General features: G+C 30.5%; 3 protein-coding genes across 3 annotated transcripts; all 3 read right to left on the reverse strand.

Moving 5' to 3' along the window:
• Nucleotides 1-5,128: 5,128 nt before the first annotated feature.
• On the reverse strand, nt 5,129-5,962 carry LOC145566779 (F-box/kelch-repeat protein At3g06240-like). The gene has a single exon (XM_081626090.1). It carries the CDS (start codon nt 5,960-5,962, stop codon nt 5,129-5,131), a length of 834 nt encoding a protein of 277 aa, XP_081482216.1.
• A 61-nt stretch (nt 5,963-6,023) lies between these two features.
• LOC145566781 (F-box only protein 8-like) lies at nt 6,024-9,500 on the reverse strand. Its single transcript, XM_081626091.1, has 2 exons — nt 9,430-9,500; nt 6,024-6,348 (listed from the first exon to the last, which is right to left on the reverse strand). The coding sequence occupies exons 1-2, from the start codon at nt 9,498-9,500 to the stop codon at nt 6,024-6,026; spliced, it is 396 nt and encodes a 131-aa protein (XP_081482217.1).
• Nucleotides 9,501-13,023: 3,523 nt separating this feature from the next.
• Nucleotides 13,024-15,067, reverse strand: LOC145566782 (transcription factor bHLH118-like). Its single transcript, XM_081626092.1, has 3 exons — nt 14,645-15,067; nt 13,400-13,765; nt 13,024-13,086 (listed from the first exon to the last, which is right to left on the reverse strand). Exons 1-3 carry the CDS (start codon nt 15,065-15,067, stop codon nt 13,024-13,026), a joined length of 852 nt encoding a protein of 283 aa, XP_081482218.1.
• Between the last annotated feature and the right edge of the window lie 8,168 nt (nt 15,068-23,235).

The raw sequence follows: 23,235 nt of genomic DNA on the forward strand, positions 1-23,235 counted from the left end.
ATGCTCTTGTTCCAAAGAACGCGAAGAACTCCAATCTTTATATATTCTTGTATCAATGCAATTCTTGTATCAATGCAATTCTTGATAATAATTACCTTGTAATCATTAGCTAAAGGATCGTGTCCGAATCCATAAAACTCAAGGTAACTACAACCATAATATTCATAATATCTGGGACACTCATAATAAGATGGAAAATTAGGGCTCTTAAACAGGGAAGGCAATTTTTTTTTCTCATTGAGTGTTGGATTACATAGATAACGACCATCCTTCTCAAATCAGGCCGATAGTAGTATAATCCAATACACGGACCATATAAGAACGTATTAGTAAACTCCATAAGAGAATCTATATTATTTTCACATGCTAATAAAACTTTTGGTACTTCATAATCTAACAATAACTCATACGTTTTAAGTTCACCCGCTACAGTAATTGGAAGTTGAGCAATAAGACATTCACAGCTATCATCATTGTTTCTATAGTAATTTTTTAGATGCTTTGTAATGAAATTAGGGCTCCTGATGATAGCATACCATGATTTGCAAACAACTTTAAACTGCAATAGAGTTTTCACAGGCAACCTTGACAAAAATTTCCGTTAACAAATCTTCGGAAATTGAATTTCCAATATTTTCTTTTAAAACTCCAATTGACCTCTTTCGTGACCTTAACATTCTGCAAATTAATATTACATGCTTGTATGATTATAAGTAAAATTATATTTGCATTGAAAAATATCAAATTAGAAAAAGTGACCGATTAACCATTGCACATTATTAATTGGATAAAACTATACTATATATTAAAAAACGTTTCTAAAAACGTTGATGTGCCACGTAGGCCCTTTTAATCATGCCACGTTAGCTTCCCGACATCTCATGACACCATGTCACCTTTAACAATATTAATAATAACGCCACAACTTCTTATAACAAGGATGATTATTTAACCGTCTAAGCCAATTACCAACCACGTTATTAATATGTACAAAAATTTATATAAATTAAAACTCAATAAGTATTCAATATAACTATTACCTCATATGTCATGGGGACGAAAGACCCGACAAATTTAGCTATATAAGTATAATACATGAAAACTATAATACAATAATATATTACGTATGAAACGGGGCATCGTCCGGACTAAACACTAGTTGAATAATTAAAAGAAGAATATACATACCTTTTCTTTAAAATGGTTGTAATTTCATTCATATGTGGATACACATTATGTTCGTACAATGAAAGAGCCATCTCTACAACACAATACATAATAATCGATAAAACGAACATTTTTAACAACCAAAAAAACAAAAATACAAACCACCAATACTTATCAATATGGATTAAATTATTATGTGTTGCAATTGTACAAGTTTTATACTCCCTCCGTCCTCGATTGATAGTCACTTATGTCATTTTTGGGCACTCAAAATGTTAGTCACGTTTGTTTTTTTCAAGTACCATTAATATTATTTTTTTACCAAAATTCTCTAACATTTGCAAAAATATTTGTGCAAATTTAACTTTTCAATGTAAATTTTACTTTCCCATATATTTTAATTACTTTCTCTCTTTACTTTTTTACATACCCAATGTAAATTTACTTTTTCAATGTACTTTCTTTAATTCTCCTTAATTCCCGTGATTTTTCCTCAAAAGTGACTATCAATCGAGGACGGAGGGAGTATTTCAAACAAGTGTTTTTTTCCAATTTTTTGTTTCGTAAAAAGATATCATACAAAAAGAAAATAAAAATTACTACTCGATAATTCTTCTTTCACAATGTTGGCCTTTGTTTCAGATCATCAATTTGTACAAAACTTTTGACACAGCTTTTTTTTTTTTTTTTTTTTTTTTGAAGGGAAAACTTTTGACACAGCTTTCATATACTGACAATGCATAAATTATTAAATAACCTAGATAAGTTATACTTTAATTTAACTTTAATTTAATATGTAAAAATTTCAGAATCAATAACGCAATCTACTGTACTTATTGTTAAAACCTTATTATATACTTAGTATATTCACCCAATTTTTTTATGAAGATATGGACTAAATAAATCAAAGCCAACCTTTGACAAAACAAAAATCCATCAAGCAATGAAAAAAAAGATTAAAAATTAAAGGTAATTCATAAAATTAATCTAGAATTTTACCGAATTTTTGACGAGATAATCAACTATCACGTTTGTTGGTTAAATCCGCAGAAATCGAATAATAATATGTTGAAATCGGTGGTTTAATGTTATTAACACTCCGTATGTATATATATGGTCAAGCTTAATTTTCACAGCAATTTATAGGGATTAGGGAGTACATGGTGACAAGCTTGGGCATCAAGTATTCTAGTAGGACAATACGGAGTAGCATATAATAACCGACTCCTAGGTTTTTGCAACCAATTCCAAAGTTTAAAAATCTTTAGGCCCTTTTTGGTGGTACCGTTTGAGGTAGCGATTAGCGTTTTAACCAATCAAAATACTACTAGAAAATAAAATTGAGACTGTTTGGCAAGGTAGCAGTTCTAGTACCAGTTAGCGATAAAGGTAGCTTTTTTCAAACGTTAAAAATAGTAGCGTTTAGAAGTAGCGGGTAGCGTTTGGCAAATTTTTATTACTTTTTAAACAATGTTTATATGAATTTTGATATATTTTAATATTGTAACCGCTACTTTTGCCAAACACTCATACTATTAACCGTTAGTTTGACAGCTAACCTCTACCCATTACTAATTGACCGCTACTCACTACTTTAACAGTTACCCGCTACTTGACCGCTAAAAGCTACCCGCTACTCACTACTTTAAAAGTATTACTAAAATAGAGTATGTTGAGGTCATCACTGCCTATATGTCGCTTCTTTGTTAAAAAAATTCCCGCCTAAATGCAAGAATGATGTCATCTTTTTTTTTTTTTTTTTTTTTTTTTTTTTTTTTTTTGTTAGAGCAATCATATTTAACAATTTTGAAATGTACATGTTGAAAGCTTCCACATTACAACTAAAACCTATCAATTTATCTTAGGAATTTTAAATAAAATACCTCCTACACTTTTTTTTTTTTTTTTTTTTGAGGCCAAATGACCTCCTACATTGAAATATATATTAGGTGACGTTGAATCGATACTATTTCATAATTTTAATGAAAATCTAAAAATTTAAAATTACTATTTTTTTCGTATAAGGTGCATAATTCTTTATAAGTTTTATATAAACTGTGCATCGCACGGGATCTTACCTAATATAAAACACTATGTTAGTTCACGTGCCACAAAGTCATGCACAATAATTTTCAATAACTATATTAAAATATCATTATCATTAATTTGTTCATAAAAAAATAATAAAAAAAAAACTGAAAATATTGTTGTCTGTGATAAAGATATGATAATTGTGGAATGATATTTAAGATTGAAATAAACTAGTTATTGACCTGGACGATGTCCCGGATCATTATAAATTCATAGGTTTGATCAAATTAATTTAGAAGAGTTAATGTTAAACAATATTACAATAATTAAATGAATATATAATAAGAGATTATACATATGAAGAGTTTTCAATAAAATTAAACACTATTATATAGCATTAAAGTTAGGCCAATGAAAAGTTTTTGTAAAAGAGACTAAACTTCAATAAAATTCAATATGGTGAGAAAAGAAGGGTGACATGTAGGCATGTAGTGCACATGTGGCATATGGGTGACACATGTCATTAGCATTTTGTCTCCATGAGTTTTAATAATATTATTATTATAGATAAGAAATAATTTTTATTGGTTTATGTAAGAAAAATCACAATATGTGGTTAGCCGTGTGGCCAACCATCATGGTGGTTACTTTGTTATTGTTATAGGGGTAATTTGATTACTTCGTCAATGTGCTAGGGATTACTCGGCCGATGTTAAAGGGTTACTTGGTTAAAATTACAGAAGTTACCTTGTTATTTTACAAACGGCCACATGGTGTGGCCAGCTGCACATAAGACAGACTAAAGAAAATTTTGTTAATATATATAGAGATTAGTGAAATAAATTAATTTGGAGTCGAATTTCAATTGCGCTTTTACAGAAATCAATGCTATCTAAGGTCAAAATATCCTAAGTTAAAAGGGATATACAACGAACTCTACATAACACTATTTGCATCAATATGATATGTTTTAAAATTTAACATATAGATAAAATATTTATCGTATAAAAACTTAATATACAATTCGGGTATCGCACGGGACACAAAACTAGTGATATATATATATATATATTATAATGATTTTTCATATGGTACATTGTACTTTGGGCTCAGCTCGGTTAAAGCTTTAAGGGGATGTTTAAGACTTTAATGTTCAAATTTAAAGTCAAAATTAGCAAGAAAAAGCTTAAAATGTATCAGTTTACGTGCTAAAAAAATGTCTCAATTTGGGCATATTTTGATTCGTTTTACACAAAGAAAATTTCCGACAAAAGTGTAAGGGGCATTTTAACCTTTTAGGATCAAGTTTAGAAATCGAAAATATAAATCAAAGAACAACAAATGTCCTAAATTAATATTTTGCTTATCAGGATGTTATTCTAAAGAATTAGTCAAAATTAAAATGGTACCATCTCGAATAAAATTAAAAATTGGTACCAAATGAAAAAAACCTAAAGTAGTATAATGGTATTACCAAATGAAAAATCCTAAAGTATAATACTTCCTCTATTTCCTAAATATTGCAGTGTGTGAATGGGACACAAATTTTAAAGAAGAGAGATATACAGAAAAATAAAGATAGGGATTCATGTTATAAGGAGAGAGAAAGAAAAAACATATGCAAATAGGGAAATATTGCACTATATGTAAAACTTTCTAAAATGGTAATTATTGAAAGTAACATTTATTTATGTATTGTATTTCATAATAGAAAAACAAAATTAAGTATGTATGTGAATAGTGTAAAAATCAAAGTGATGTATTAAAAATAACAAAGAGAGTATTTTGACTTTAATGAATAGCAAATTAATGTAGTACTCCGTACAATGGAACATTTGTTTTCTTTAAAGGAGAAACTATCTTGCTGCAATGACCATTATTACTGAAAATAGATAAATATCAGCTTATGTTTTCAATTTTTCATCTTGCTTTAATTTTCCCACATCTTACGATCAAGAACTGAAACTAAGCTTTCCTTGAAAGCAGAAAAAGCAGCACAATAAGTTCCATATGGTGTTACTAGATGCCGTGTTTCTTGGGTTTCAAGGTCATATATAACGATTGTGCGACACTTAGAGAACAAGAGCTTGTTATCCTTCCAATGACCAAGTGGGCTACAAGGGTCGTCATCACAGTTAAGATTAATGGTGTGTTTCTTGGTCCAAATCCCTTCATTAAACGTCCACAACACGAAACGATTCGTCGTAGTCCCTCGTTGATGATCATCAATTAGTAAGGCAACGGAGTTGTAACGTACTGCAAGACTAAAGTCACTAAACAATGCATCATAATCCGCATTCTCATAATTTGGTAGTTGCCACTCTTGGAATTCATCAGTAGCTAGGTTGAAGCCAACCATCAAATTATATTCGCGATATTTCTCCTTTTTTGCAAGCCAATAAAGACTATCATTCACAAAAATGTAACAAATTGACGGTTCCACATAATATTCTCCATTCAATTCACCCCAATGTCTCCATGAATCATTCCGTAAAGAGTAGATAAAAATCGATGTAGAAAACTTCCTATGTTCCGAAGAAGTACTCCAATCTTTACATATTCTTGAATCAATGCAATTCTTGATAATAATTACCGCTAGAGGATCGTATCCAAATCCATAATATTCACAATACTTGGGACACTCATAAGATGGAAAATTAGGACTCTCAAATAGAGAAGGCAACTTTATACTCATGGAGTGTTGGGTTCCATAGATAACGACCATCATCCATCTTATACCTACGCCAATAATAATATAATCCATCGCACGGACCACATATGTACGTATTACTAAACGCCATAGGAGTATCTAATTTTTCATATGCTTATAAAACTTTTGGTGCTTCATAATCTAACAATAACGCATAATTATCAAGTTCATTTGCTTGAGTAATTCGAAATTGAGCAGTTTGAAATTGAGCTATAAGACAGTCGTAACAATCATCGTTGTTTCTATAGTAATTTTTTAGATGCTTTGTAATGAAATTAGGGCTCTTGATAATAGCATACCATGATTTGCAAACAACTTTAAACTGCAATAGAGTTTTCACAGGCAACCTTGACAAAATTTCCGTTAACAAATCTTCGGGAATTGAATCTCCAATATTTTCTTTTAAAACTCCACTTGACCTCTTTCGCGCCCTTAACATTCTGCAAATTAATATTACATTATATTTGCATTGAAAAATATCTTTAAAAAAGTGAATGATAAATAATCATTATGATTATGATTTAAAATATTTTTTTATGGGTAGAATATGTAGAATTTGTTATTAATTATTCTATTATTAAAATAAGTTAAGAGCAAAATTAGCCCTGTCTTGTCTTAAGATTTTTTTCCCATGCCACATCATATTTTAATAATTTTTATTATTTTATAATTATGTTAAGATTCCTTAATATTCAACTAAATGTATATCTTCATTCCCCAAACTCATTTAAGATTTCTTAAATACGTATTATTGTTATTTTTCTTTTTTTATATATGATATTTTAATAGTATAATTTACAATGGTGTAGTAAGTTACATATCTTACCTGGCTGAAAAATAATATCAAACCACTAGATACAAAATTATACTTCCTTCATTTTTTAATACTTGCAACACTTCTCTAAAAAGAAAATGTCATAATAATTGCAACATACAATAAATGAAAAATTTTTTGGGAAAAAATTGTACTATTTCTCTTATTTAAAGCACATGGTCCACTAAATTATACTCCAAAACACCTCTAACCCCATTTAAAGTATACTACATCATGTGAACCCCACTTTTCTTAAATAGCGTGAAAAAGTGTATGTTGCGACTGTTAAAAAACGAAGGAAGTAAATAATAATGAAATTACATGAATTATATATACATAATATCATAGCTGTAAAATTTACATTTTTTATAATTTAAATTTGTTGATGAAAATAATAGCAAATAATAGAATACTTTAGATTAAATTAAATACAACAAAAATATCAAATAAAGGAATACTTTATATTAAAATACAACAAACAATTTTATTAATAAATATAAATATAAATATAATAGTCAGTTGCAATTTAATTTACACTTTATATTTTTTCCGATAAAATAAAATAAAATAATTATTAACAATAATATTTTTCAGAAAAAAAAAAGTTGTGCTTCGAGATACGTATATAGAAAAAATACAATATAAAGTATTAAGATGAATCTTAAGTTGGGTCTTTCAAGACTGCATTCAAGACTTTGTTAAGACTTTACTTCATAAATGTATAAATTTTGCAGAAAATCTTGCGTGGACCTGGTCCACAATATTTATACACATGTAATTGACATTATATTCAACATAGTGACTCCTAATTTTGTTATAGTAACCTTATTTTTAACATAGTAACCTTTTTTAAAACTTGTGTGACATTTAATGTTATTATGAACTTAAAGTACAACAAAATGTTGAATAGTGACCTAATTTTAATATAGTGATCTTTATTATTAGTATTGACCATTATATTAAAAAGGCGAAATTGGCCTCAACAACACGAACTTTTAATAAGGTGCAAGTAGCAGCATATTACCAAAAATTTTACTGAAGACATGGTATCTAACATTTTATTATCATAAAAAATCGTCTGGTATTGCGTGCCTCGATTTGTATGCGGAAAAAAAATTATCAAACGAGGTTTTAAAGGTCAATTTAGTCAATTTTGAGATCAAATTTATTAAAAAAAAAAAATTCCGAAAACATCGATTTCCGTGCTATAAAAATGTCTCGGTTAGGGTTTTGGGTCAATTTGAACCTTGAGGACTAAATATGATATCAAAATTTGCAAAAAGTTAATAAAGTATTAAAGATCCACGTATTCGATAAAATTTCTGGTCCTAGATTTCATTTATGATATTTTGTGCACCTGATGAAGAAGTTGGTGCTGTTACGACTACTAGTCAAAATTCATACTGCTACATGCACCTTGTTAAAAGTTCGCGTTGTTGAGGTCAATTTTGCCTATTAAAAATTTCATTAAAAAAATTAACCTCTTATAGCTTTTATAATGTCACACTAACTTTTATTTCAACATAATAACCTTTATTTTAATATAGTGATCTTTTTTTTGTTAATAAAACAAACATATTGTCTCTAATATTAGTGGTCCACAATAAATTAGTATGAACCAGATCCATTTAAGAATTTTTGTAAATTTTGTAAAGTCTTATCTTAAGACAATTTAAAAGTGATTTGCTGATGTCATGTATAGTTTTAAGACCTAGGGCTAATCTTGCTCTAATAACAAACTATAAATTAAGGGTGCTGATATTGCCAAGGCAAAAGAGTCACTTCCAAGGCTAAATTATCTACTACTGTCTGTAATCTATGAGAATCGATCTATAAATGTCAAACTCATTAATTTTGTAATCTTTTAATAATCTTATATTCCCAATAATGTTTTGTAATATTTTGTTACTATAATTTAGTAGCTAAATATTTCAATTTAAATCTTTCTCATTCTAAAGACGATAAACATTAATAGGCAAACCAGCTAGTCATCATTCTTCGAAGAAATATATCATATGCCTAAGGAGTTGTACATCATACGATCAATATCCATAGCCAAATACATAGTTTTTTTTTTTTTTTTTTTTTGAACAAATACGGAGTAGTAGTTTCTCAATGTTAGAGTAAACTTTTGTTTTCTAAAGCTTAATTTGTATATCATTAAAAAGGTTAAAACTTATACGAAGTGCTACATAACAAAAAGAGTATAATAGCCACTTACATGATATCCGTAAGAAACTAAAAACAATCAATCTAACCAACACATGAGGTGCATTATTATGATCAATTGAAGTTTTATTTATTTATTTATTATTTATTTATTTTTTTGACAGGATGATCAATTGAAGTTGGTGCACTATCACCATGGGCTAGATAAAAATTAAGAAGTATATAAATTCGGTACAAGGACTAGTAAATTGTGAGAGTATTGACTTAATGGAGGATTTTGAAGAAAATAATCAGTTGGTGGAGTTTGAAAAATTTTTAATCGGAATATTTAGCTACTAAAAATTATAGGTAATACAAGATTATTAGCAATAAAAGACTATTAAAAGATTAAAAAATATTTTATTGAATAAACAAGTTTGATATTTATAAATTCTTTTAAATTACAGCCAATAATAGATAATTTAGCCTTGAAAGTGATTTTTTTGCCTTGGCAATATCAACACCCTAAATTAAATAATTAAAAGAAGAATTCACATACCTTTTCTTTAGAATGGTTGCAATTTTGTCTATATTTGGATACATACTATGTTGGTGCAACGAAAGAGCCATCCCTATAACACAATACATAATAATCAATAAAACGAACATTTTTTACAACCAAAAAACACAAAAATAAAAACCACCAATACTTATCGATATGGATTAAATTATTTTGTGTTGCGATTGTACAAGTTTTTGATACAAGTTTTCAGAGTTAATATCACAATGCAATATAGTACAATACTCGAATTATCATCCCCTTAATTTTTTTTTTCCATTTTTTATTTCATAAAAAGATTTTGTATAAGAAGAAAAAAAAATTATTACTCCATAAATTTTGTTCTAAAGTGTTGGGCCTTTGTTTCAGATCATCAGTTTGTACAAAACTTTTGTCGAGAGCTTCCTTGACAATGCATAAATTATGAAACCTAGATATGCTACACTTTGCAAAAAATTAAGCATTAACATCGCAATTTCCTGTAATTATTGCTAGAACCTTATTACATATATGTATATATCCACCCAATTTTTGTACTAAGATAGGATTGAAATAAATCAGCCACACTTTAATAAAACAAAAACCCACCAAATAATGAAAAATAAAAATTAAAAATTTAAGGGAATTCATAAAATTAACGTAAATATTTACCGAAACTGTTGACGTAATCAACTATCACGTTTGTTGGTTAAAATCCGCTGGAATCGAAGAATAATGTGTTGAAATCGGTGGTCAAGCTTAATTTAATTTTCACATCAGTTACATGCGGAGGAGTAGGGATTGGAATATATTAGAGTTTGTTTGGTTATATTTGGTAAGTTTATCTTGTTAGGAGTTTTAGGCATGTTAGGTTTTTTTTTTTTTTTTTTTTTTTTTTTTTTTTTTTTTTTTTGGTGTTTAGAGAGCCACAAGGGCGGGTGAGAATTGATCTCAAAATTTCTTCGAATCAAGAGAAAAGCACTAATCACTTGAGATATCCCTCACTCTCCAGTCTCCACTTTGTATTGTGTATATATGTGATTAATATCAATACAAAGGTCAAGCCGTTTTCTCCACATCCTTCTCCACTTTAACATGGTATTAAAGCCTCTCTAATTTCTATGGTTTGTTCTTGAATTAATTCCGCAAAAATTCGTTGTTTAATTGTGAGATTAGGGCTTCGATTTACATTTTCCACACAATTTTTTTTTTTTTGAGTCGAAATTACGGACTCCATGGTTTTAACAGAGTACATGGAAAATATGGACTCCATGGTTTTAATATAGGAAATTTTGCAAAAATAAACCTCCTCAGCAATTTTTTTTTTTAGTAAACCTCCTTTTATATATATATATATATATATATATATATTTGCAAAGTCATACCTTAATCAATTTTTTTTTTTTTTTTTGGGCAAAGTCATACCTTGTGTTGGAACATGGATCAAACCCCATTTTTCGATGTTGACTACCCCAACCCCACCAACGAAACCACCCCCTCCCTAGCCCAGTCGACAAAATCACCCTCTTCACCCACAAAACCGCCTCCCCTCCTCGTCCCCACCAACGAAATCGAACCCCCTCCTTTCCACCACCCCGCAAATACTAGGTTTAGGGTGGTTCGAGTGTAAATTTTAGGGTTTGGGGGGTGCAGCTAGGGGTGTCGACGCCGACAGTGGAGGGGCGAAGGGTGGCTAGGGCTATAGAGGAGGGTGGTCTACGTCATGAAAGGGGTGGAATTAGGGTGGTCAATACCGTGAAAGGGTGGTTTTGTGGGTGGGGCTAAGGAGGGAGGTGGTTTCGTGGGTGGATTAGGGTAGTCAATGCTGAAAAAAGGGTCAAACTCCATTTTATAGCAGAAAGATGATTTTGCAAAAAAAAAAAAAAAAAATGATAAGGAGGTTTTTGTAAAATTTCCTTTAGGCCCTTTTTGGTTGAAAGGATTTGGATGGAAAAGAAAAGAAAGGAAATTGTTTTAATCATATTCCCATGTTTGGTTGAATAAATGACATAAAAATCTAAAGGGAATGAAGGGAAGTGGGAGGAAAGTCTCTTAACAAAATTTTGGCTTTCCTTTCCTCCCAAAATTGGAGGAATTTGACTGGAAAGAGAAAAATAAAAGTAGTACATTATAAACTTTCTTTCTCTTCCCTTCATTTCCCTTCATTAACCAAATATTGGAAAATAAAATCACCTTCCTTTCCCTTCTTTTCGAATCTTTTCCCTTCCCATCCTTTCTCTTCTTTTTCTTTACTAATCTTGAACCAATCAAAGCCTTAAAATATGAAATATCTTGGAAAGTAATGTCATTAATATTTAGAAAATATGGGTAGGCACAAAACAGGTGTACAAATGTTAAATTGTACATTTATTGTAAAGTTATCCTAAATCAATAATTACCTTGAATCCGATATAAATAAAAGTAAATTAAAGGAAATTAAATTAGCCTTTATTCATAAAAGTTTCCTTCTTTAAACGAGTAAAAATCAAATATCAATGAAAAAGTCTTGGTCTCCATAATTAAAGGGAAGCTCTAACTGTTTGAGTTATACTCCACTGTTAGTACATATATATCTCTAAAGAGTAACTATTCATCTTAATTAAATTCTATTTTAAATATAATTTGATTTCCTCAAAAAAAAAAAAAAAAAAAAAAAAAAAAAAAAATAAAAAAAAAATATAATTTGAAATTGAGTAACCCTTATTAAATATTAACCCTTATTTAATCTTATTTGTCTCATACTTATTAAATCTTTTTAATTTTATTTTTTTAGAATATGTAAATATAACATGAACAAAAAATAATCAAATTCATACAATATTTAAATCACCTTATTTCCAATAAATTCAGAAGTTCAAATTAAATACAAGTTTATATGTTGGCATAGCCTTGCAAACAATACATGTGAGTGTCTCACATTGATATAAAGATGTATGGGAGAATAAAACACTATATTTTATAAGGCTAATGGACTATTTTTCTTGTTATTATATAGATTTTGGACGGAATATCCTTAGACTTGTAAAGTGACTTTCTCTTTTGGTGAAGGTGTAGCCCATGCCCGAATTTAACATGGTATATATTAGAATCAGGCCTACAGTTAGAACCTTTAATGGCTTAATTAAGTACACTACTACGTATACTAGGCCAACTTATCCATCTGAAGGGGAGTGAAAAAATGCACTTTAGCCTATAAAACATTATATATGACAAAAATTAACAAAGGAAACTTACATATGAGGAGGAGGGTTGATTGTTGAGGCATAGCCTTTAAACCTTTTGAAAAAAGAAGAAGTGTTTGATACTTAATTACTTATTTATAATCTAATGATCTAATCTAGTGGGTTGCATAATGATCCACTCTGTAAGACTATAACAAATAAAAAGTACATTAATTAAGGAATAGGCCAGGGGAAATACTTGTACTATTTTACCTACTCTCGATCAATTCGTCCAAGTCTTTGTCATCCTTACAAACTAGGCTAAAATGCCTCTTAAAATAGATTAAAAAAATAATTACACCAAGAAAATAAAGCCATATACTCATATATTATAATAAGTAAGTACAATATAGTATGCGAATAAATGATTATATTAATTTTATTAATTTATAATTTATGAGTGATCTGTCAATGTCTGTCGTAGTAGACATAGATCAAAGCCTCTCCCATCCTCAACCTGTAGGAATAGAGTTACTTATAATTAGATCAACTACATATACAAATAAAATATACACGGAGTAATTCCTTTGTCCCTTAAAAATTATCTATAAAACTTTTAATGATGCCTAAAACATGTCTTAAATCAGTAATAAAATACGTAGTACATATTATCTTCGATTTTTATTATTTACAACTTTGGGGTATTATTTGTGAGATATAAAATTTTTTAAAGTTACAAATAATAAAAATCAGAGATAGTATTTAATATCCTTACAGGGCAATTTTATGGGGATGGAGGGGGCAATATATGAAGTACATATATATATTACCTGTGCTTGTATGGTGTGAACCAAATTACTGCCAATTCTTGATGAAACACAGTTGATCACATTTAGCCCTTCTTCACCAAGTACACGGAGCATTTTCGAAAGGCGAAAACCTCTGTTATTTTCATGATCATCGTCATCCAATGCACTTGTACGAACAATAACTTCAATTAGTCCATCTTTACAAGGTTTTACTGTCACATGATGACTTTGCTGCTGTTTCGAAGAGCTACTACTGCTTGAACTTCCAGCACCTAATGTCATTTTCAATAATTCTTCTCTTTTATCATTTAGTGCTTTTATTCCCTCCTCCATGCTGTTTATATGGTTCGTTGTCACTTGCAAGAGATCCGAAATCGACCGCTTCTTCTGTTACATCAATCGGACAATGCAACATATACATTAGGAAAATATGGCCTTACTCTTAGCTCAATTAACAATAAATTGCAATAATCTTAAAACGATAAGCTAGTATAGAGGCTAAATTTTCAAACATTGTAACAAAGCAATTACAAACAGAACAATGGTCAAATTAATGCAAAACCTTAGGTCGATTAACAATAAAGATATTGATAGTCAAATGTATATCTTAAAAACCGTGCAAAGTCAAAATAAGATTGTCAAATTGAAATGGAAAGTGTAATACTTCCTCCGTTTTTTTAATATTGCACCACTTGCCTTTTAAGAAAGTTTCACATTTATTGCACCATATCCATTTTAGGAAAAGAAATTTTTGTGTTCACACTATAAATACCTAATATATCCTTGCTTTTCAACTCTTACTTTTTATTTTGTGTATACAATCACATGGGCAACTTGGTATTTCTACCTTTCCCTCTCATCCTTTTTTCCACTACCAAAAAATTTGTGTCAAACCCTTATGGTGCAATAATAAAAGAACGGAGAAAGTATAATTAATAGAGTATAAAACACATTTCTAAACTTCAACCATCTTAAGCTTTTGGTTAAGTTGGTCCACTAACATGGTATCAGAGCCAACGTGATATAAAGGTCACGGGTTCGAATCTCATCTACCCCCACTTTCAAGTGGAATATCAAGCGTAGGGTATGAGGATGACCCATGTTGCATCCACAATTCTAGCCTAACGAGACTCTCGTGTGAGGAGGCGTGATAGAGTATAAAATATATTCTTGGACCTTAATCATCAGTTTAAGATTTTGGTTAAATTGGTCCGCTTACAATAATTCAATAACTATACGAGGTACAAAGTAGTACTGAGTACTGACCTTAATAAGTGCAGGAGGTAGTAACGACCGAAGTTCTTGGTAGAGGGAGGACATATCATGCCTCCTCTTCCGCTCGATTTCCACGGCCTTCGCTTTCTTCTTCCCGGCCTCATCCTTACTTGGGGCCGGGGCTGGGGCTTGGGCAGGGATGGGGGCGGGGGCGGGGGCTGAGGCAAAGTTGAACTCCACAACATTATTATGTTGAGGTAGTTGAGTTGAAGCATGAAATGAGTTGCTAAAAGTCAATAAATTATCATGACTATATTGAGCTTGATTCTCTGTAGAAGTAGTTAGCAAAGCTGAAACATCATAATTTTGAGGGGTTTGTGGAAAAGCATTACTAATAAGCTGCATTAGCTCATCATCAAGTGATATCGAATCGTAATCGAAGGGATACGATGAAGTTGGAGGATTGTCGTCCATGGATTAATAGTACGACTGTACGAGGTTGATAAAGTCTAAGGAGTGAAGTTTTGTTGATTTCTTCTCAGGATTTTTGTTTAAGGTTTCTCGATTTGTAGTGATTTTAATTAAGTGTATATATAAATGTTTGGAATAAAAATTCAAATAATTGAGGACGATGATAATAAAGCATGTATAGTATCTCGCTCAATATAATATTATGCTACATTGGATTTTGGAATGTGATTTAGATGCAAGATAGACAAACAATCATACGTATTATAGTTTTTTTTTGAAGTAAGTAGAAAGTTGGAGTAATTAAGGGATTAAAAATAATGGCAAAAATAAAGAAAACCTAAGCCACACTGATTTTCTAGGCTTTTCTAGCTCTTAATGGCTCATTACGATCCTAGCTGTGTGTGTAAAACTACATCTTTATTCTTAATACTCCCTTCCGTCCCTAAATTACATTCCTACTTCTAACATTTATTCCTCACATAATAGAGTAAAATAGAAATGTTATTTAATGACGGAGGGAGTATAATGTTGATAAGTGAAAAAAATTCTATTCCTTGGGTTATCTAGCTTTCCACCTCAGTACCAATACTCCTTCTATTCCATATTGACGATCTTTCAAGAGTTCCAACTATATTTTTCTTTTATGTTACTTTAGGCCTTTAGGGTTCTGGTTGTTTAAGATTGATGGAAAACATTTTTCTTAGCTTATGTTAGTAGTAATTTGTATAGGTAGCTGTTTGGGCCTAGCCCCATGTTCTAAGCCCAATTTACCTAAAATGAAGAAAATATCATTAATAAGCACAAAGTATAGATTTACCCCTAATCTGTAATTATTAAATAGCAAGCCAATGATTAATAATGATGGTAACTTTTTATAATCTCTCTCATTCTCTCTATATAGTTTGTCCCTCTTTCTCTCTCTTGAAAGTTTTTTTTTTTTTTTTTTTTTTTTTTTTTTTTTTTTTTTTTTGTGACAAAACTCTTGAAAGTATTTTTCGCTGACTTGAAAGTACTTTTTACTGACTTAAGCATCGAAAAGGTTTTTCCATATCAACCCCCCTAAAAGCAGCTTACCTTTTCTGTCTTGCAGGCCCAGCTCTCAGAAAACCTTACAAGGCAGGGTTCAGATACATTCAGACATATATTGGACCTCAAGCTTAGGACATCTTGATACCCGAAATACCCTAACCTTACACCCAAAGGAGAATTTAGTTTCCAAAAATAGTAACCTTTATCAGAACCCATTTTTTTGAACTTGTTAGATTTGAAATAAGTGAATATAAGATGAACAATACATGCCCTCACTGTAAAATAACAACCCATCTCAAGGGTTAAATTTAGACTTTTTCAATTTGTCAACAAAAAAAAGGGACTTTTTTGTAAATTGATTAGGGGCTTATTTTCATTAACTGAAATGAGCTAAACTGAACTGAACTGAACTGAACTTGTTAGAGCTAAACTGAATTTATTAGAGTTAAACTGAAATGAAATGAATATTTTATAAGAGAAGGAAATTAGGAGCGGAGCTGAACTGAATTGAACTGAAAATAATTATATGAGAACAGACCCTAAGTTAGCCCACATGTGAGATGTGACTTGAGACTATTTTCCTAGCCAGAATAATAACGATATAATTAACTCATAAAGTTGGTGGGTTATTTAACTTGTTACTAATTTTTTTTTTCCTGGGACATTGTGTTGTCAAACTCTTCTTATTATGCAGATTTTTGCTTAGTGTCACATACTTAAAATTAAAAATTTATCATGATATCATTAAGATATATATGATTATGACCATTAACCCTCCCATAAAGTATTAAATCCGTTGATAATATAAAAAATGCAAGATGAAGAGGATTTGAATTGCCTTAGATCAAGAAAATAAAAGCCAAACATAATTAACTTAAAATTTCAAACGTGCGTGCTCAATTAGTCAAGTACTCAAGTACAATACTTTTATATTGGTTTCTCAGTTTAGTGTAGAAAAAGTGGAAGAGGCTTTAAACGTGCCTAATTACAATAAAGCCAATAATCTCTTCAGATTCATTTAATCACATGTTTAAAATTAATACAAGTATCGGTGAAGCCGTAAAGCAGCCCACCAATAATATAGCAAATTAGTAATAATAGGTTTAATTTTTTTTATTTTTTTATTTTTTTTTTAGGAAAGCAAATTAGTAGTAATACTTATTGCATCCTATTTCATCGATCATAAAATATTTGGAAAAAAAATAGAGAGAGAAACAAACAACTCGAATTCCTAGAATAAAGAGTGTGTAATTACTTTCTTTGTTTTTTTAGTTGTATCATTTTGCAAATTATGAATTTTTTGGGAATTTTTTTGAAATGATAGATATAGTGAAAATAAAAATGATGGACCCCATGTGATAGTAGAGATATAGAAAAAGTCTATTAAGTAAAAAAATAAAAAATAAAAAAATAATAAAAAATAAAAGGTTAACCCTTAGCGCATAACTGCTATTTGTTGGCAAACATATAGGATGAAAAAATGTACCGCTACATGCATAATAGGTGATAGATTCAACCTATAAAATGGTAAAAAAAATACCAGTACATGCATAATAGCACACAAAAAGTATAATTAAGATAACTTATACTTTAATGGTACATTATACATGCATAATGATACATAATGGTACATAATGTACCAGTGTAGGTGTAGAGCCCCTTTTTTTCCAGAAGCTAGTCAAATTTACATTTTTGTCCTCCTACATGCTTTGTAAATGCATAGCAACTATACGTTGAGATGCACTAAAAGGATTTAATTAATTTAAAACTTTTATTTTGAATAAGTGATACAATTAAAAAAACAGAAGAAGTATTAAGGATTGCCATTTGTTGAAAAAATGTCATAAAGTAATAATGTTGTCTCGATCGTTACTGTGAAACTTGTGATTGAATTTGAAGTGATATAACATTAAACTAATAATCTGTGATTGTTTTTATGTTTAATTATATATCACATATTTACTATCATACGACAAATCCCACTATATAAATAAAACTAAAATAGTATGACCATTTACCAATTGGTTAGTAGGCGTGACGAACATGAAATCTTCATTTGATTGGATTGGAATAGTTTGATTTAAGTCATAATTTGGAGAAGGTATGAAATTTTTGTTCGATTTAGTTTGGACTACTAGACCAATTTCACTTTTGGACTTAAGTTGGTTTATTTGATTTATGATTTAAGTAATTGATTATAAGCAATTTAGTTTTCTATGTCTATTAGTTAGATATGCTTTCCATGAGAAAGAGGAGAACGTTAAGATAAAGAAAAATAGGGCAAGAGGAAGTCTCAATTTATCTCATAATTAACAAAATACATTTATCTTATAGCACTATTTCTGTAAATAAATCAATATTTTTGTAAATACATCAACATCTATGGAACCCACATTTAATAAAAGAAAAAATTGTCGAGTACTACTACTACTACTACTTGACAGGGCTCTCTGGTCTTCCTTAGGGTGGATTGTTATTGCTTCAAGACCAGGATTTGGCGAATGGCAGTGGCAACTTGCCATCTTACCTTTTGCGTTTGGTAGGCGAGGTGTTTATTTTGCGAGTAATGTTCGACACTATGTTTTTCCCACTTCTCGTTTGTAGTATGCTGGTTTGTAGACTAAGCTTCTACGGCATGCTGGTATTGTTGATTCTGACCATGCATTCGACGATGCGCTGAGTTTATTTATTTATTTATTTTTGAGGGGAAGCAAATGGATTACTCATTAATTAATTAATAACCAAAGCATCCATGAGTACATAAGAAGCTACATTAGGGGGAACACAATTTTCCCATATTTTTTCTACTCCAAATGGCAGGCAGCTTGCAAGGTTGTGGGCAGCCATATTTCCCTCACGCTTGACGTGCCTCCATTGTAGACTCGAGAACGAGGAGCTTTTATACATAGCGCCACACATAACAGAGTCGAACTTTTTAAGTAATCCTATTGAGGTCGGTGCCCCAAAACTTATGAAGAAATTGACAGATATATATTTCACAAATGTTACTACGTCTGCAAAATCCGCATTTTATTTTTCTCCTCATCAGTCAGCATTGTGGAATTTACAATAGGGAGAACACACCTCGGATTAGCTTCGGGAAGTCAATACTTCGGGGTTGGGTCAGATGATGAACAATAAGATTTATCATTGTGTGTTGTGTTACCAGTTGAGTGTACCTTTGTTCTCTATTTCGACGTCGTGCTCTGCTTACTCGAGGGTTTTTGCAGGGGATATTTATGGAGATCATGTGGTATCGTGTGCTAGTATTGTGGGTCTTAAACGTCGTCATATTTTTGTTCGAGATACCATGGTCAATGTTTTCTTATCGATCTGGGATTTTAACAAGAAAGGAGGTTGACATTGGGTTGTTTGGGGGGAACGACGGGACCCTCAGACTTGCAAATGTACGTGTTACTTTAAATTATCCTTGAGAAAGAGGTCGCGATGTGTGTTGATTTGACAAGGTGTTCTCCTTTGACTCAGTCTTTGCTCATAGCCAGGTTGTGACTGATGCGGCTCATCGTAAGCAGGTCAAGTATGAAGCTAATTGTTGGGCAAATGGGTATGATTTCCTTCCTTTCTCCTTTTCTCCGATCTCTTGGGGAATTAGAGAAGGGGGTTAGTTGTTACATTGCTAAAGCGGGTTCAGAAGTTTTCGAACACTCAAGACATTTGGGCACGTACTGTAATACCCCGTATTTTTATGTATTTTTATAAAGTATTTAAGTATTAATAAAATGTATTGTTAAGGGCTCAAGTATTTTAATTAAATATTTTAAAGGGTTAAAGTATTTTAAATATAAGGTTTTATAAAAGTAAAATATATTTTGGGCCAAACGTTTATTAATTATTGGGCAATGTAAATTATTCCTACATACTCTTATTGGAATAACCCATTCCAAAACCCATAACTTAAGCCATATCCTATAACTTAAGCCCACATTTTTATAAGCCCAAATTTAACCCTACACTCTCTACTCTATAAATACACCATGAATCCCCAAAAATTTCCCACACAAAAAGGTTAGTCTTATTTTCTTTCTCCTTTGTTTTATTAATTTGTGTAATTATAATTATTGATTTATGGTTTTTGATTTTATTGTTTGAAATTAATTTAATTAGTATCAAATTGTATTTTGATGATTAAACTTTATAATTTCAGATTTTATAAATGTCATAATTTTCAGATTTTGTAAATTTTATAACCTAGGGTTTTTAATTATTGAAAATCACGATTTTAAGGTTTTTACGAACAATTGATTTAGGGCTTTTATAGTAATGATGTTTGAAATTTTGGTGATTATAACTACTGATTAGTTTAACTTAATTCCAGATTATTTTGAACACGTAAATTCGTGTTTTAATTTTTAGATTTCCGTTCGTTAATATTAATCCCGTTTTAATCCCGATCAGGTTCTGAACTCATCTGATTTTGATAAAAAAAAGTAGTGTTTTCCATGTGGAAACAACGTTTTAAGAAAGACTCGTTACCTTTGGTACTGAGCACCACCCTCTCATGGCAAAATTTAGCCTCTAAATATGATTTTCGGGCAGTTTTTGATTTTTAACGAAGTTTTTTTTATGCTTTAAATTTTATCCTTGAGTTTAAAGGGTAAGAGATAATTTAATGTTTTTATGGATAATTTAAGTATAAAGATGTATTTTGATGAAGTTTTAAAAGGGTTTTTGATTAGTTTAAAATGCTGGAATTTTATTTAAAGTAGTATAATTGTGATTTTAATGAAAGGGTATGATTACCCATTAAAAAAGAGTTTAATTAGGGATTTTAAAATAATTTTCATATTTTTTTAAGTAGTCTAAAGTAAATTTAAGTTGATGGAAATTGTGTATACAAGGAGAATTAATATAGTATTATTGTCCCTTTATGTAGGAAACTTGATTCGGGAATTGTTGTAGTGTAATCGGCTACTTTAAGGGCTTATTTGAGGTACGTTCGCGCACTTAGCATAATTATGTTGATGTAGTAGCCTGCTAAATGTGTTTGATTGATTACAAGTAATATCATGCTAGGTTTGGAATGGAAATTATGATTTGGATGTTATTGGTGATTGGATTATGAAGCATGATTTATTTGTGATGGATTATTGAATGGAAAATAATAGCTTGGAATATTATTTATGAACCACATATTTATTTATGGCATGATAGAGAGCATGTTTAATTAAACTAAATGTTTAATTTGGTTTGGAATATTGAAAAGGAATTTTATTATGGTTCATATAATTTTTATTGATGCTATAAGCATGAGGAAAGAGCTATATAAGTGTCATGTACACGAGGAATAAATTGTATGTTGGTGCCTTAGTGCACTTAAGGTGTTTTTAACACCGAGGGATAGGATTTGTGACGCTTTATGCGTTTAAGGTGTCATTGGCACCGAGGTAGAATTAAAAAGGGTTCAACATTAAATATTATGTGGTCACTAATTATTCAAGAATTAAATTGATATATTTGATTGTTTGAATAATTATTGTTGATTGAATGATTATGGTTTGAAAGTCATCACCAAGTTTAATAATCGGTAATATAAATAACGTAAAGTGAAAGAGATTACGCACCAACACTCTTGGAACGTATATACCTTGAGTATGAACATATGGGGGGAGTTATGGGGTTTTATATTTAACCATAACTTCTACTGGAGTACAGGACGCTGTACATTCCTTTTATTATTATTATTATTATTATTATTATTATTATTATTATTATTATTATTATTATTATTATTATTATTATTATTATTATTATTATTATTATTATTATTATTATTATTATTATTATTATTATTATTATTATACGTAGGAATTCCGCCACCTATATGTAGTTATTGATGCTGGCACGGTTAGCTCCCGTGTCAGTAACCTCAATTTATTTGGGGGAGGTTAGGGGGAAACCCGTTCGATGCGTAATCAATGCTAAATAAATTATGTAGTTGTCTAGTTGAGAAGTTTTGTTGGATGTTGTATGATTGAAAAACAGATGCAACAAGGTAAGTTGTGTGTTGATAGGTAAGTGCATGTTAGTGTGTTAATTACGCCTATGTACTCAGCTTTGCTGATTATGTGTTTTGTGTGTTTGTTGGCTTTGTCTTTATCTTGGCCCTATGATGACCCATTTTTTAATGGAGATTAGTGGAAACAAGTGGAGAGGAGCTTTCAGGTAATGAAGCATATTCATGAACGGACATGAGTGAAGAGTAAATCATGCTAGTTTCCATAAGTATAGGATGTGTTTAATACTTTATTTATTTGTGATACTATTATTGTGCATGGCTAACGAAAAGGTTTTGAGTTTGTTTGGTTTTAATAAGGGCCTATAATGGTTCCAAGTTGTAGGTTGATTTTATTTTACTTCGTTTGACTTTGGTTTGACTTTACTTTCGTTGCTTGACTTTTTCAAGTTGACTTGTTTTGAAAAGTTTTGAAATCAGTCTTCCGCTGTATGTCTTTTATAGTTGCATTAGCTGTTTTCACGGTGGCGGTAATGTCTTAGATATTCCTATTTAAAGTTTTATATAGGGCAAAGCAGGTATTTTAAAAGAAAGGAATTTCTAGGGTGTTACACGTACTGCAGCCAGGGGTGTGAAAAAAAGGACCGAGACCGGACCGGAATTGAACCTGATCGTTGGATTTCGGGTTGGTCTTCGATCCTCGTATTTTTTTGATTCCGGGTTTCCGGTCCGGTTCGGGTAAAAACGGAATATTCCAGAATGGACCGGAAAATGTATTTTCTTATTATTTAGGTGAAAGTTTTATATTTTATGTTTAAATTTCTAAAAAATTTAGGTATAAAACTTGTAATTTATAAATTTTAGGTGCAAAATAGGAAAGCACGCAAATAAAAACAAGACGTTAAAAAATTATGTATATATAAAATATTAAAATGCAAAAAAAAAAAAAAAAAAAAAAAGAGTATAACTGGTCCATTTGGGTCCAAAATCGTACCGGCCGGAATAAATAGGTCTAGACCGAAACCCGAACCGATTGATTACGGTCCGGTCCTCAAAAAATGGTGATTTCGGGTTCCGGTCCTGGTCCGGTTTTGGACTAGTTCACAGCCTTAGCTGCGGCCCATATCTTCACTAGGATAGATCGATTTTGCTATAATTAGAGGAGTAG

This window comes from Chenopodium album, chromosome 11 (assembly GCF_948465745.1).
Source record: "Chenopodium album chromosome 11, dcCheAlbu1.1, whole genome shotgun sequence".
Lineage (NCBI taxonomy): Eukaryota > Viridiplantae > Streptophyta > Magnoliopsida > Caryophyllales > Amaranthaceae > Chenopodium > Chenopodium album.

Coding starts and splice junctions, on each gene's coding strand:
- LOC145566779 (XM_081626090.1), bottom strand. CDS start 5,962: ATGGATTATATTATTATTGGCGTAGGTATAAGATGGATGATGGTCGTT.
- LOC145566782 (XM_081626092.1), bottom strand. CDS start 15,067: ATGGACGACAATCCTCCAACTTCATCGTATCCCTTCGATTACGATTCG. Junction 13,766..14,644: donor TACCTCCTGCACTTATTAAG/GTCAGTACTCAG, acceptor TTGATGTAACAG/AAGAAGCGGTCGATTTCGGA. Junction 13,087..13,399: donor TTCACACCATACAAGCACAG/GTAATATATATA, acceptor CTATTCCTACAG/GTTGAGGATGGGAGAGGCTT.
- LOC145566781 (XM_081626091.1), bottom strand. CDS start 9,500: ATGGCTCTTTCGTTGCACCAACATAGTATGTATCCAAATATAGACAAA. Junction 6,349..9,429: donor GCAACCATTCTAAAGAAAAG/GTATGTGAATTC, acceptor ATTAATTTGCAG/AATGTTAAGGGCGCGAAAGA.